The sequence below is a fragment of the Mirounga angustirostris genome, unplaced genomic scaffold (assembly GCF_029215605.1).
Source record: "Mirounga angustirostris isolate CCGP_5_RB_7025 unplaced genomic scaffold, mMirAng1.0.hap1 SCAF_17, whole genome shotgun sequence".
NCBI classification, from domain to species: domain Eukaryota; kingdom Metazoa; phylum Chordata; class Mammalia; order Carnivora; family Phocidae; genus Mirounga; species Mirounga angustirostris.
The window spans coordinates 55,498,212-55,513,552 of record NW_026991725.1 but is presented as its reverse complement, the minus strand read 5'-3'; the positions used below and the strand labels follow the sequence as shown (position 1 = coordinate 55,513,552).

Below are 15,341 nucleotides of genomic sequence, written 5' to 3'. Positions count from 1 at the left end.
TTAGTAACCCTCCCCCGCAGATTCCCAGTTCCTCGGGCAGTGAGTCATGGACTCACACTCTGTTCCTTGCTTCTTTCTAACCGAACCCCTTTGAGCTCACAGGCTGGCTGAATGACAGCTGGCCCCCATTCTGCCATTCCCACTAGTTCTCGTTTGCCTTGTCCGGTCCCCTGTGTGGCTGGTTATCTTTGTGTTCCCGATCTTGTATTTGAACATTGTCTGTAGAAGGAATTGGAAGCCAACGATGATATCGGTCTTCAGAGAGGATTTTCCTTTGCTTGCGTCAAACTCTTAGGGTTACTAGCTGTGTAGGGCAATTTCAACAACTGAGCTTCCTGGACCACCCAGCTGACTTGGGAGGCAACAGCGGTGGGGGCTGGTTGACTTCTGGTTCGTCCTTAATTCTTGGACACAGCCCTTGAGTTTCAGCCTGAAGTACAGAGGGGTTTACCTCGGTAGGGACTGAACTCCCCAAAGCATCGCTCAGTCCGGATGGAGAATTCTCAGGTCCAGAGTAGCCCCAAAGGCTGGCTCCCAACTCTAGGTCTCCAGCTTCCCCTAGATCTTGCCCTGGTGACTTTTTGTTGCCTTGGTAGCACTCTTGACACCTTCAGGATGATACTTTTATTTTGTCCAGCTTTCATAATGATCTTCAGAGGATGATTGGTCCAAATTTTCTACCATGTACCATTTATAAAAGCAGGGTAATAATACATCATACTGTCGTGAGAGGCAAGTGAGCTTCGTACGTGTTAAGTGCTGAGAACGATGCCCGATGTGGAAAAAGCATTTTTTTAAAAAGATTATTTATTTGAGAGAGAGGGGCCAAGGGAGAGGGAGAAGCCGACTCCCCCGTTGAGGAGAAAGCATTTTGTGAGTGAGAGCTGGTGTTATTCTGTTGGAAATTGTTTTCTCTCACAACTGCGAGGGCATCGTCACATTCCTAATATCCACTATGCTTTACGAAGAAGTCCGATGCCCATCTTCTTCTTGTTCTGTTAGGTTAACTGCCTTTATTTTTTCCTTCGGGAGGTGTGGGAAGACTGGATGTCCATCTGAGTGACTATCCTGCTGGATGCTCAGTAGGCCTTCTGACGCGAAGATTCTCATCTCTCTTCAGTTCTGGGGATGGCCTTGAATTATTTCTTCGGTTATTTTTCTCCTCCGTTGGCCTTGTTGTCCTTCTGGACTGCTAATTAGATGAGTGTTGGCCCCCTGAAAACTTCCCCTATGAACCTTAACTTCGAGAGCCCCCATATTTCTCTAGCTCTTGTGGTGGGGCAGAGCTCCCTAGAAGACCCAAGCCGACAACAATAGGATTCAGTCAGAGTTTGTGAGTGAACAAACAGAGAGGCCCTCTGAGATGGAATTTCTTTTATTTATCCAAGGTAGCAACTACTTTCTGAATAAACTTTCCCCCGGCTACAAACACATATATATGGCATCTTTTTTACAAATGAAAAAAATATCCTTTTACACTGCTAACTAAGTTCCTTTTTCCCTTCAGTCGCTTCAGTGGGCCCTGAGAACCGTGGAGGAATTTTAATGGGAGATATTGGAAGAAGAGATGAGACTCAGTTGGACCAGCAGATGAGCCAAGAAGAACGTCTTGAGGCCTATCCAAGGCACAGGACTATGTTGACTGGGAAACAGTTGGTGGTGCGGCGTGGGCTTCTGCTCCTGGGGGTCATTTCCGTCTTGCTCGAAGGGATTTTAGTGCGAATATATGTCCAGAATTGAGTGACCGGCAAAAGAGAGAGGGAGAGTCAGGTCAAATGATACTTAACAAAAATTCATAGGCCCAGTGGTGGGAATTTGTTCTCAGTTAGGTTAGTTTCAACTGTGCCCATGGGTTTCAAGAATTGCGAGTTCAAAGTTATGTTTTCTAATGAAGAAAAGGAACTAAGGTACAAACTATGTTCTTGTATTCAAAGTTATGTTTTCTCATGAAGAAAAGGAACTAAGGTACAAACTATGTTCTTGTCCAAGACAGTGTCTGAAAGTTTAGAGTGATGATCATTCAGTTCATGCACCATTGTCTCAACCAAGGACCACTGTGTACTGACTGCATTCATCTTATAGCTTTGATCTTACTGTTTCTTTAGTTAAAACCACTGTACGGACTGCTTAAGGTTTCCTACTGTTTGAGTTATTTAAAATGTATTTTGCAATATATCTTCCCTTGTGCCTTCAGTGATTATTCAACGGGCGAATGGCATTCGTTAATACTCGGGATCCAGATCTCAGGCGCTATGGGCAATGGTGTCATTTGAGAAACCAAAAGGGAGAAGACCTAGATTAAGCAGAAAGGAGTCAGGTGGCATTGATGAGCAAGCTTCCTGTTAAGGACTTTTTTTTTTTTTTTAAAGATTTATTTATTATTTGAGACAGAGAGAATGAGAGAGAGAGAGCACATGAGAGGGGTGAGGGTCAGAGGGAGAAGCAGGCTCCCTGCCGAGCAGGGAGCCCGATGCGGGACTCAATCCCAGGACTCCAGGATCATGACCTGAGCCGAAAGCAGTCGCTTAACCAACTGAGCCACCCAGGCGCCCTAAGGACCTGTCTTAAAATCTGTTTGGGCTGACATGGATTGGCAGAGACAAAGAGGAAGCTGTGGGCCTCACTGAGAACCAGCACTTCATTTTTCTAGAGTGGTAGGCCTCCCACAGAGCGGAATAAAGGGTTTGAAGAGCTAATCCAGGCAAAGGAAGAAGTCAGATCCTTTCCTGTGTTGATAGAAGCGGGGATTGTAAAGTTGGAAGGCAGAAGAAATGAAAAGAGGGGTCCAGGAGAGGGGAGGCTTTGTCTTTGTCTTTAAGAAGGCACCCCAGTGGGGCACCAGGGTGGCTCAGTCGTTAAGCGTCTGCCTTTGGCTCAGGTCATGATCCCAGGGTCTTGGGATGGAGCCCCACATCCACATGGAGCCCCACATCGGTTCCCTGCTGAGCAGGGAGTCTGCTTCTCTCTCCCTCTCTGCTTGTCACTACCCTGCTTGTGCTCTTTGTCAAATAAAATCTTTAAAAAAAAAAGGAAAAAAAAGGCACCCCAACTTTGGGTGGCAAACATGGTATATTCAGGAGGTTTTGTGTGGTGGTGTCTCAAAAGGATGGGGTTTCCATGAATGCTTTCTCCTCCCCGCCCCCCTCCCTTGGAGAATAGTTGGGGAAGTCTTTGGAGCTGTGAAAGTCCAAACCACCATTGCTAATTCGTCTCGGGGGTCAGAGCACAAGACTTAAATAGTGGCTTTGGATTAAGCAGTAACCAAGTCCTACTTGGACTCAGCCTTCCCCGCAGCAAGCCTCAGTATTAAGTACACTGGGTGCTTAGATGGATACAAAGAGCTAGGCCTGGCCTTTGCCTTGAAAGAACAGATAATGGACCAGATCAAAAAAAGTTTGCTACCATGAGTAAAAAGCACCCAGGGCCACCTTCAGGCATCTCCACCCTCAAATGCTTGCTTCTTGGAGGACCATTTTGCAGGGGCGAAGATAAAGGCCTGCCCTTAAGGTTGGGCCCCAGCAACGTCTCCTCTCTCAGGTCTTTGTTAGGAAGTCCATACACACCCTCTTCCTTCAGTCTCCGACAGATACTCCCTAGCCTTCTAGAGACTTCTCACGGTATCCGCCCCTCTTCGTCAGGTAGGAGCCCCGGGGATGGGGGATGGGGAGGCTCATCTCCCGCTCCCAAACTGCCTGCGAGGAGCGCATCCCCGGGGGAATACTTCAACACACCCGTAACCCGAGGCAGAAGGAGAGGTCACCCCAAAGGGCAGCAAAGCGCTCCGGAGGCGCGGAGCGGGGAATTACGAATTCGCCCTCTCCGAACCCCCCCCCGCATATTTCACTCTAACGGCCTGCAGTCTCCTTTGTCCTCGAAGAGCGCCCCCCACGCGGCCTCCCACGCCCCCAGATCGCGTCCGACCCCTCGGGGTCTCCGCGCCCCGCCCCCAGCCCCCGGGGATCTGCGCACCGCGACGGTTGGCGGGGGCGTCCCGGGTGGCGCGGCCCGCCCCCGCCCCCGCCCCCACCCCCGCCCCCACCCCCATCCCCACCCCCAGCTGCGTCTGCAGGTGGGGAGGTCCGCGGGCGCGCTGGGCGGGGCTGGGCGGGGCCGGGCGGGGCGGGGCGGGGCGGGGCCGCCCCCAGCCCTCCGCCGCCTCCCGCGCGCCAGTGCCCGCGCCAGCATGGAGCCCCCCACCGCCGCCGCCGCCGCCGCCGCCGCCGCCCCCCCGGACAGCGCCCAGCGGCCCGACGCCCCGGGCTGGCGCGGCTGCCTGCGGGGCCTGCGGGGCGCGCTGCCGCCCGACGTGCGACGCGAGGCGGCCGCGCTGGTCGCGCTCGCGGGCCCCGTGGTGAGTGCATCCCCCCCCCCGCCCCGACGGCGGCCCGGCCCCGGCCCTCCCGGAGCCTGCCCCCCTCCTCCTCGGGCCGGCGGGCGGGCGGGGTCGGTGTCAGCTCGTGCTCTCCTTCCTTTTCCCTCGGCAGTTCCTGGCGCAGCTGATGATCTTCCTCATCAGCGTCGTCAGTTCCATCTTCTGCGGGCATCTGGGCAAAGTGGAGCTGGACGCCGTTACGCTCGCGGTGTCGGTAGGTGTTCCGTTGCTTTCATCTTTTCTTTGGGGTCGACCCGGTGCTAAAGCCTGGGAATTTGCATTGTGTTGCACGGCTGCTGTCTTCCCTTGCAGAGTCGGCCTTGACCCAGGGGTACCTTGCTTTGCCTTATCTTTAGATTTGAAGGGAGATTGGGTCAGCTACTTAAGGAGGAGTTTCCGTCTTCGTAGCCATCCCGCCGTGGCCGAACGGCTCGGGATTGCAAGGAATGGGTAGCAATGGTAGAAATTGTGCTGGTGAATCGAACAGCACCGCTTTTTTTTTTTTTTCCCGTTATAAAATCAAGCCAAAGAACTTAGAGGTGATGTAGGTTGTCTGCCATGACTCCGAATTACACAATTCATCATGGGCGCAGTATTTCACACTCGTAATAACGTGTCTCCCTGTGGGCCGTGGATTGAAATTGCACCTCCTTTGAAGTCTTCTGTCCCTGGGTTTTGGTTAGTGATGTGGTGGAAAGGCGCCTCCCTCTTGCGTCTCATCCAGGCTTTCAGAGAAAGTGAAAAACACTTCCAAGGTGGTGATGGCAAAGGTGGTCTCTCTCAGTCTTAGAAGATGTCCCCTCCGTCCCCACCGGAGGTGGTTGCATGCCCTAAGATTGTGGCGGGACCACAGAAGTTTCTCGTTTCAGCTTTATGGTTGGGATGACTTCAGTATGTGGAATCAGACATTTTATTTACAGGTCTGTTATTGAGTGAACTAATTCAGGTGAAGGAATATTTGTGGTTCCTTTCAAAGTTTAGATGGGGCCTCTAGAAAGAGTCAAGAAAGCAGAGAAGCTTTAAATACAGGCTGTTTACTGTGTCCCCTGGAGACGATGAACTTGACCCCTCCCCCCACATAGGTCATTGTGGCCCCGAGACACCTTGTACTCCTGGTCATTCTTTTGGCTGTGAACAGATAGTAACAGTGGGTTATTATTGGAAACTTGAAGGGACACTTTCTTTCTGTTTCTCTACAGGGCCCACAGTTGGGAGTCTAACTTTTCCTATCACAGCTTCCAAACCTTTCTTTCCCCATGTTCTTTCTTAAAAATTTCTTTTAATTAATTTTTGTATGAGATATAATTGACATACAGGTATATAATGTAACAATTTGATATTTGTATATATTGTGAAAGAATCACCACAATAAATTTACTTAACGTCTGTCACTCTACACGGATTTTTTTTTACGTGTGATGGAATCTTTCTAATATTTACTCTTAGTAATTTTCAAATGTGCAATACAGTATTATTAATTATGGTCACTATGCTGTACATTGCATCCCCACATTTTACATATTTTGTAGGCCCCCCCCCTAATCTCTGGTAATACCCAGTCTGCTCTCTGTTTCTATGAGTTCAGTTTTCCTTTGTTTAGATTCCACACGTGAGATTATATGGCATTTGCCTTTTTTTTTTTTTTGATTTTTATTTATTTATTTGAGAGAGAGAGAATGAGAGACAGCATGAGAGGGAGGAGGGTCAGAGGGAGAAGCAGACTCCCTGCTGAGCAGGGAGCCTGACGTGGGACTCGATCCAGGGACTCCAGGATCATGACCTGAGCCGAAGGCAGTCGCCTAACCAACTGAGCCACCCAGGCGCCCGGCATTTGCCTTTGACCGGCTTATTTCACTTAGCATAATGCCCTCAGTGTCCATCCATGTTGTTATAAATGGCAAGATTTCCTTCTTTTTTATGGCTGAATAATATTCCACTGTGCATGTGGGAGCATGCACGTGCACATGGGTGTGGACCACATTTTTCTTTATCCATGCATCCATCAGTGGACACTTAGGTTGTTTCCAGATCTTGGCTTACGAATAATGCTGCAGTGAACATGGGGGTGCAGATATCTTTTTGAGTTAGTGTTTTTGTTTTCTTTGGTTAAATACCCAGGAGTGGGATTGTTGGATCATATGGTAGTTCTATTTTTAAGTTTTGGAGGAGCCTTCCTACTGTTTTCCCAAGTGGCCGCAACAGTTTGCATCCCCTCCAATAGCGCACAAGGGTTCCCCATCTTCTCCAACACATGGTATTTCCTGTCACAGACCCTCACAGGTGTGCAGTGATAGTTCCTTGTGGTTTTAATATGCATTTCCCTGAGGATGAGTGATGTTGAGCATCTTTTCTAGTATCCGTTGACCATCTGTGTGTCGTCTTTGGAAAGATTTCTATTCAGATCCTCTGCCCAGTTTCTAATCGGATTGTTTGGGGTTCTTTTGCTCTTGAGTTGGATGAGTTCTTCATCTATTTGGAGATGAACTCTTTATCAGATTCATGATTTGCAAATATTTTCTCCCATTCTGTAGGTTGGCTTTCCATTTCGTTGGTGGTTTCCTTTACCAGGTGCAAGCTTTTGCGTTTGGTGTAGTCCTGCTTGCTTGTTTTGGCTTCTTTTTTTTTTTTTTAAAGATTTATTTATTTATTTATTTGAGAGAGAGAATGAGAGAGAGAGCACATGAGAGGGGGGAGGGTCAGAGGGAGAAGCAGACTCCCTGCCGAGCAGGGAGCCCGATGCGGGACTCGATCCCGGGACTCCAGGATCATGACCTGAGCCGAAGGCAGTTGCTTAACCAACTGAGCCACCCAGGCGCCCCTTGTTTTGGCTTCTGATTGCCTTTGTTTTTGGTGTCAAATCCAAAGAATCATCGCCAAGACCAATGTCGAAGAGCTTACTGCCTGTGTTTTCTTCTAGGAGTTTAATCGCTTCAGGTCTTGTGTTCAGGCCTTTAATCCACTTTGAGTTATTTTTTTGTATATAGTGTAAGAATGTGGCCCAGTCCCACTCTTTGCGCTGTGGCTGTCCAGTTTTCCCAACACCCTTTATTGAATAGTCTGTCTTTCTGCAGTGCCTGTGTTTGGACATTCCCTCCAGATATATCATTCTATACTTTTCCCTGTCAGCGCTATCCAGTGGCCAGAAAAGGCAGTGTTCATCAAACTGCGTGCTCATCTCTTTGGGTGTGTGGGCCCCACCTCCCTCCATCTCACTGGCTTCCAGGACCCCCCAAATCCACTTCAGGACTGACACACTGCACATTTTCGTCCCTCAGCATGGACCCACGGTAGATGTTTTAAACTTTACTTTCCCGCTAGCAACCTTTTATCCTGTCAATTCCCCACACCTCCTACCTGCCCTTTGACCTCGTGGGGTCTTCCCATGCCGTGGCCCCGCCATCTTCTCTCCTTCCCGGGATGGTGGGCCAATCCATGCCTGACCTCCCCTCACCTGCCCTTCAACACTGGATCTCCATTACTCCCCTCTTCAAGACCAGCCTTCTGCCTGTGTTCCAGAACCATCCTTCCTCTTCCATTTCTTCTCTTTAATTGGTCCCTCTGCACTCTTGATAAACATATCCATCTCTCTCCTTTTCTGTAAAAACCATCTCCAGCTGCCTGTCTCCCTGCCCAGCCCCCTGTCTGGCCTCTAGCCACTTACGCTCTTTGCCAGAAAGTCTGTCTTACGTCTCCATTTCCTTTTCTCCCCATTGCAGCCTGGCCTGTATTTCTCTACCACTCTATTTAACATACCCTGACTAATGTCGTCAGTGACACCCCTGTTCTTCCTTCTCTAGAGGCCTCTCCCTAACCTGGCCTCAGCATCTCCTGGCCTCCCGGGGACTCTGCCTCCTCTTTGCTTCCACTGCTAGTTCTCCTCGGTTCTCCTGCGCCCCTCTGACAGGCGTATCTCTGTCTCTTCCCCTCTTCCTCCTGTTCATTGGTGCCTCTCAAATTTGTGTCTCCCTCCTTGACCAAGGTGCCCCTGTCTGTGCCTAAACGCCTCAGGATCTATCAGCTTGAATACGCCAGGATCCTCTCACACTCAGAAAATGTGTGAAGCCACACCTCCCTGACAGTACCTAGACACTCCCCTCTGTTTTTACACCCCACCTTCCCATCGGCCAGCAAGCCCTGCTGCTAACTTCATTTCCCGCCTTTCTTAAAATGACTCCTCTTCTTCTGTTTCCTGCTACCACCATCCTGGCCCAGCCTTCACCCTTCCTGCCAGCCCTGGGCTGCCCCTCCCCGGCCCTGATTCCCATCTCGTCCTCCTCCAGTCCCAGCCATAAAAAAAAAAAATCAAGCCACTCCCTGGCTTAACCCCCTTCATTGGTCCCGTCACCAGACAGTGAAATCCAGGCATGGGGCATCCTGCCTGTGGGTGCCCACTGCATTCTTTGACTTGCATGTGAGGCTCGGGCGGATCCTTCTAGACGCGGCTTAGGGGCATCTGCAGAATGCTTTCCCGGAAGGGAAGCCCCAGGCAGGGCCTGTCCTTCAGGTGCTCTGCCACATTCTCTGTCTCTGTATGCCCTCCTGCTGATCTACCAGCTCATGTTAAGTTTTGCCAAGACTGGTTCCTGGCACAGATCTGGCCCAAGCGGGTATTTCAGAGAAGTACATAGCTCCGGGGAACTGTGAGCTGGGCCTCACCTGGGCACCTCCTGATCATCTTCCCAGTGCTGTTCCTTGATGCTTTTCCGTCCCAAGTCACCGGATGATAAGAGCATAAGAAGAGTTCCTACTATTTGAAGAAAAAGATTAATAGGTACAGAGGAACTAGAAACCTAAAATTCAATCAATAGGCCTGAAAAGGGAATGTGGGAAGGTTGGTATATCCCAAAGAGAGGAATTTCTGTAGCTAAGGTCTGAGGTCAGGGGGTCTGTGCCTGTCCTTCCTTGGGCAGTGGGCGGTTAGACTGTGCTTTTAACCAGCTGTTAAACTGGAACTAATTGCTGAGACAACAGCAGGCCCAATATCAAGAAAACTATTCATGAAAGCCAGATACGTTTAAGAGTGTTTTGCCTTGTGAAAAATTCTGTACCTGGAATGAGAGGACTTACAAAAGTGTTTCTTTTTTATATATATATTTTTTAATTTAAAAGATTTTATTTACTTATTTGTGAGGGAGAGAGAGAGAGAAAGAGAACACGAGCAGGGGGAAGGGCAAGGGAGAAGCAGACTCCCCGCTGAGCAGGGAGCCCGACGTGGGGCTCGATCTCAGGACCCCGGGATCATGACCTGAGCTGAAGGCCGATGCTTAACTGACTGAGCCACCCAGGCGCCCCATAGTGTTTTTTAAATAAAAGAACTTCAAAAAAAAAAAGATTTAATTTTTTTAAAGTAACCTCTCCCCCACACATGGGGCTCAAACTCATGACCCCGAGACCAAGAGTGACATGCTCCACCCACTGAGCCCACCAGGTGCCCCCCCACCCCGAGAACATTGATTTATATCCCACCGTGTTTCATGAAGACTTTGAGTTGGTTTATAAAAATACCTTCAAGACAGAAGGGTAAATAGTTGGCGGTAGGATAGGGTCAAAGAAACATGGGTAGAAAAAGACTCAGCTGGGAGGGGTTCGCACGGGAGAAGCTGCAGATGGCCCTCCGGACTCCCTGTGCTGGTAGTTTCCAGAAATTCCCAGCACACCCCAGATGTTACTGAGCTATCTCTTCGGGGGAAAGATGGCCTTTCCTGATGTTGAGTCAGAGGAGTGTCTCTTGTAGCCTTGGGTGAAGTGGAGGACCGGCTGAGCATGCAGGTAGTCATTTTTAGGGGGAAGGGATGATGTCTGAGCTCAGGGTTAGCAGCCTGTGACGGGAATCAAGGCAGGCTCTGACAACGGACTTGACCTGGGGAGAGACTAGAAGCCGTCGAGGAAGAGGAATAGCTTTCCTTTCTTTCCCTGGAAGGCGGAGGCGTGTTTGGAGCTTTAGCCCCGACGCTGCCCTGGGCTGGCAGGCAGAGCACAAGGTGTCTTGGTTGTGGGCACCTCCTACTGCTCCCTGGACCAGGGCCCAGGGGACTCACTCTGCATGTGGCCTGTCACCGACTCCCGGGGGCTAGAGTCCGTGACCTTGGTCAGCCAAGAAGCTAACTCAGCGGGGGTTGACCTCCCTGCTAAATGTGGGACCGGGGATGAAAACGAGGGCCTCCAGCTCTCCCCATCCCCTGTCATTGCAAAACAGCACCTTGGGCTCTGACCCTTACCTGCAGGTTACCGTCTGTGCCCTTAATGGTCAGGGGCCCCGGGTGAGGCCGAGGCGAGAGGGTGACACAGAATGAGTCCCCGTTTCTCACTAGAAGATTGAAGCCTGGGGCCAGACTTCCCAGCCTCAGGCCACCAGCTGAATGAACGCAGCTTTCTGTGACTTGTTCAAGTGACCCAGAAGATGGGAGTAGTGCTCACGACACCTCGCATGGCAGGGGCCTGGAACGGGGCCTTCTTTTTTTTTTTTTTTAAGATTTTATGTATTTATTTGATAGAGAGATAGAGAGCACAAGTAGGCAGAGAGTGAGGGAGAAGCAGACTCTCCACTGAGCAGGGAGCCCGACGCGGGGCTCGATCCCAGGACCCTGGGATCATGACCTGAGCCGAAGGCAGCCGCTCAACCGACTGAGCCATCCAGGCACCCTGGAACGGGGCCTTCTTGTCGCATACGCTCAGTGCGGGTTTGCTGTCATTATTATTAAATGCACGTCGCAGCCCAGGGGCATTTCTGTTAGGTATCAGTCACAACTTTTTCACATAGACACTGTAACGGGTGCTGGGTTGAGAAAAATTAGGTTGTGAGCCACGCTGGTTGACTCAAAGTGATTGGGATCCGTTAGTCGGAGGCTTTAGTTGTGTTTACAGTCGACAGTGGAAGGCCTTCAGCGTGGGATCGCGGGGTGCTCCTTCGAGATAAGCTGCCTTCCGTCACTCCTTGGTGTGGAGGGGCCTGCTGGCCTTGAGGCTGCCCCGGCCGGGCCCCGGGGTCCTGGCTGCAACTCTCTTGTTCCTTGCAGGTTGTGAACGTTACTGGGATTTCCGTGGGGACTGGCTTGGCCTCGGCTTGCGACACACTCATGTCTCAGGTGAGCCGCCCCCCCCCCCCACGCCTGTTGTGGTCAGTTCCCTTTCCTGTGGGACACAGCGTAGGGGACTGTCCCCTCCGTGGCTTTTGTTGCCTCTTCTTTGTCAAATACCATGCTGCTGACGGCTGCAGATACAAGGAGGGTCGGCTTTCCTAATTGTGTCTTCGGGGCCTGTGTGCTCAGGCGGGTCTGGGTTTTCCTTCTCTCCCGTTGTGATCTCTCCCACCCTAAAACTGTCCTCCCTCACCCGATGTTGAAGACTCACAGCTCCCTCTCCCACCCCCATGTCTCTCTCCTGAGGGCCAGGCTTGAATGTCGGTCACGTCCCAGACACCTCAAACTCAGCTCGACCAGAACTAAACTCGTCAGGCTTTCCCACCCGAACTGTTTCTCTCACAAGAATACACCACCCTCCGCTCAAATCAGAATCCTTTATCTCCCATCTCCATGTGTTAGCAGAGAATCTGCTCATTTCTCTCCATCCTCATTGGCTGTCATGGGATTGGGAACTCTGGGTCGGTGTGCTAGCATAATCAGAGGTCAGATTCTGGTCCAGGCCTTTCACTCCTGGCTCCGTCTTCCATTTCACCCACCTGCTTTACAACCCTAGTGGTTTCCCTACTAGGATCCGAGGTGCTTGGGGAGAAAGGCTTTCTCCCATTCAGTCTTTGGATCCCTGTGGTTCAGCCTTGTGCTTGCTATGTAGTGGGTACCCTGGAAGTTTGTTGAATGAGTGAGAGGAAAGCAGAGAAGCAAGCAGAGATGGGTAGATGGGTGGACAGATGGTTGGTTGGATAGATGGATGATGGATGGCCAGGTGGGTGGGTGGAGGGACAGATGGTTGGTTGGATAGATGGTTGTGTGGACGGTTGGGTAGATGGATGATGGATGGACAGGTGGATAGATGTTTAGGTGGATGGTGGATGGGTGCTTGGGTAGATGGATGATGGATGGTTAAGTAGATGGTTGGGTAGATGGATGATGCATGGATGGGTAGGTGGGTAGAGGGATGGATGGGTGGATAGATGGTTGGGTGGGTGGTAGATGGATGAGTGAATAGTTGGATGATGGATAGATGGGTGGGTGGATATATCAGATGAGTCCTGTCTTCAAACCCCAATGCCTGGGAGAGTGAGGACAGGGTTATATCCCAAGGAAGGAGCAGCACTCAGCATATGTGGTGTCTTCTGAGCTGTTGCACTCAGCTCCCCGGCAGTTTGTGCATGAAGGTGTCTTGAGATAGTTTTTATGGGCTAAGCTAAACATGGCTCTAAAGGATTTAATGTAATTTAGGCTAAAGTTAGCTCTGGATTGGCATGGCATAGGATATGAATTGTTATTTTTATTTTTATTATTTATTTTATAAAATCTTTTTTTTTTAAACATTTTATTTATTTATTTGACAGAGAGAGACACAGCGAGAGAGGGAGCACAAGCAGGGGGAGTGGGAGAGGGAGAAGCAGGCTTCCCGCGGAGCAGGGAGCCCGATGCGGGGCTCGATCCCAGGACCCCGGGATCGTGACCTGAGCCGAAGCCAGACGTTTAACGACTGAGCCACCCAGGTGCCCCAGGATATGAATTTTTATTTTAAACTAGTTTTTTGTACCTTTTTGCACCATTTCTGTTATTTTTATTCATAGGGTTTAAAGAAAAAACAAAAAAGACTATATGTTTAATTTATTGCCCCACCTATCAACATATAATGGACATCTTTCTGTATTAGTAAATACATTCCATAATAGTACATTGTTTCCTGGATTTTAAATAGCTTTTTAAAAAGATTGTAAAAAAAATAATAAAAAATAAAATAAAATAAGAAGGTAGTTAAAAGTCAAGCACATATAGAAACTTCAGGTTACCTAGAAAAGTATTTGAAAAAGATGGGGGAAAAAATCACTAAAATTTAACCCTTCTGCGTTAACTCTATTAACTTTTTGGTGAATGTCCTCCAAATATTTCCATCTGTGTATGCTTACACACCAACACCATTCTAAAATCTACGTGGTTTTATTACGTTTTCCTCCCATTAAACCGTGTGTTTTGGAGAACACATGGAGTGAAGTAGGTACACACAGTCCTTTTAATATCTACATAATATCCTATGTCATTTATCTTGCCATGATTTTTATTTAATTTGTTTCCATTGCTGCTTTTTTTTTTTTTTAAAGATTTTATTTATTTGACAGAGAGACACAGTGAGAGGGAACACAAGCAGGGAGAGTGGGAGAGGGAGAAGCAGGCCTCCCACTGAGCAAGGAGCCTGATGCGGGGCTCGATCCCAGGATCCTGGGATCATGACCTGAGCCGAAGGCAGACGCTTAACTGACTGAGCCACCCAGGTGCCCTGTTTCCATTGCCTCTTGTACTGTGCTTTAAGGTTGACCCCTTTTTGGGTGTGGAAAGAGACGGTCATTCGGGTTACTTGAAGGAAAGGGAGCGTGAGAAAAGCTCCGCGAGGCCCAGACTCGGCCAAGGCTACTGTGGGGATGCGGCCCCTCGGTCTCGGTCAGGTCTGCTTCTGTCTGGGGCCTGCCCTGTCCTCCCCTGGCCCGCTCTCTGCTCCGCACTCTGGCCGCCCGGTGGCTGCTCACCTCTGGCTTCTGGACCCTTGTCCCTCTTAGACTTCAGCAGGTTATGTCCTTTCCCTGCTGGGAACTCCCTGCTGACCCTGTCGCACTGTGGAGGCCGCTGGGCCTGCTGCCGTGCCCCTCCCTGGTCCCAGCCACGCGGGCCGCCCTGCCGGACCTCTCCCACATGGCTCTCAGCACACCTTAGCATTCTTTACCGTTGTTACGTTTCTTCCCTCAAGTCCTTCGGAGGCAAGAACCTAAAACGCGTGGGGATCATCCTTCAAAGAGGAATCCTCATCTTGATGCTGTGTTGCTTTCCTTGCTGGGCCCTCTTCATCAACACGGAGCGCATCCTCCTGCTCTTGAAACAAGACCCCGAAGTCTCCAGGTCAGCAGCGTCTCTTAATGTCAGAACCCCAGGTTCAGAGTAAGTCACTGTCTGGTCCTCTTACCCATGTTGACGTGTTCAGCCAATTCCCTGGACTCGAACTCCGTGGCAAATGGAAGCTGTGACGTGCAGACCACAGGATAGAGGGCTGGTGGGGTCCACCTGACACGGGGTGACACGGTGACCTGGTGCCGTGCCCAAAGTGAAGAGCTACAAGACAAGAACGTAATACCCTTGGCCCGAGTCGACCTTTCCCAGAGTTCCTCCATTGTGGTGTTTTGCAAACGCACAGAGTCTCTCTCTCCTCCCAGAGCAGAATAGGAACCCAGTTGCCTTCACTTTTGTTTTTAGAGTTGGGGTTTTTTTAAACCTACAATTCCAGCAAGCTCTCTGGGATCGTCTTCAGGGTACGTGGGGTCCAGGGAGGCATCTCTCCTTTTCTAGAAGACCGTTCCTCTGGCTTTAGTGTGAGATACACCTACAGTCCTGACTGAAAACGTTTCTAAATTTTGCCCAACTTTCAGTTCATTTTGCTGTGTTCATTCTACCTTTTCTGCTAAGAAGGAGCTGAAAGATGTGAAGTCCGGCTTCCCTTTAGAAAGCAGACCCTCAGCAGGCCTGAGGTAGTGTTAATTTGGGTTGTAGAAAAGGTCTCTTAAGAGTGTTACTAAATTTCCCCATCTAAATTATTTTAAGTTTTAATTTTTAGAAAATACTGTATGGATTCAATTTGAAGAAATAGGACCAGCAATTGTTTGAATATTAACTGAAGGCTGTTTGTTGTTTATTTCAGGATAGCCCAGATTTATGTGATGATTTTTATTCCGGCTCTTCCTGTAAGTGTCAAGGGTATTCTTTTTTTTTTTTTTTTTTTTTAGATATATTTATTTATTTATTAGAGTGAGAGAGAGAGCGAGCAGAGCAGG

General features: G+C 49.7%; 2 protein-coding genes across 2 annotated transcripts in view; both read left to right on the top strand.

Annotated features, from left to right (window-relative positions):
* Positions 1-2,173, top strand: part of LOC123854783 (multidrug and toxin extrusion protein 1) — a 36,571-nt gene extending 34,398 nt beyond the window's left edge. The window contains exon 17 of the mRNA XM_045890271.2: positions 1,508-2,173. Within this exon, the coding sequence (XP_045746227.1) occupies positions 1,508-1,740 (233 nt within the window). The 3' untranslated portion in view covers positions 1,741-2,173. The remainder of the gene's footprint in view (positions 1-1,507) is intronic.
* Positions 2,174-4,183: 2,010 nt separating this feature from the next.
* LOC123840588 (multidrug and toxin extrusion protein 2-like) overlaps positions 4,184-15,341 on the top strand; it is a 56,258-nt gene continuing 45,100 nt past the window's right edge. Inside the window, exons 1-5 of the mRNA XM_064583355.1 lie at positions 4,184-4,351; positions 4,485-4,586; positions 11,389-11,457; positions 14,267-14,415; positions 15,209-15,251. Coding sequence (XP_064439425.1) covers positions 4,184-4,351; positions 4,485-4,586; positions 11,389-11,457; positions 14,267-14,415; positions 15,209-15,251 — 531 coding nt within the window. The remainder of the gene's footprint in view (positions 4,352-4,484; positions 4,587-11,388; positions 11,458-14,266; positions 14,416-15,208; positions 15,252-15,341) is intronic.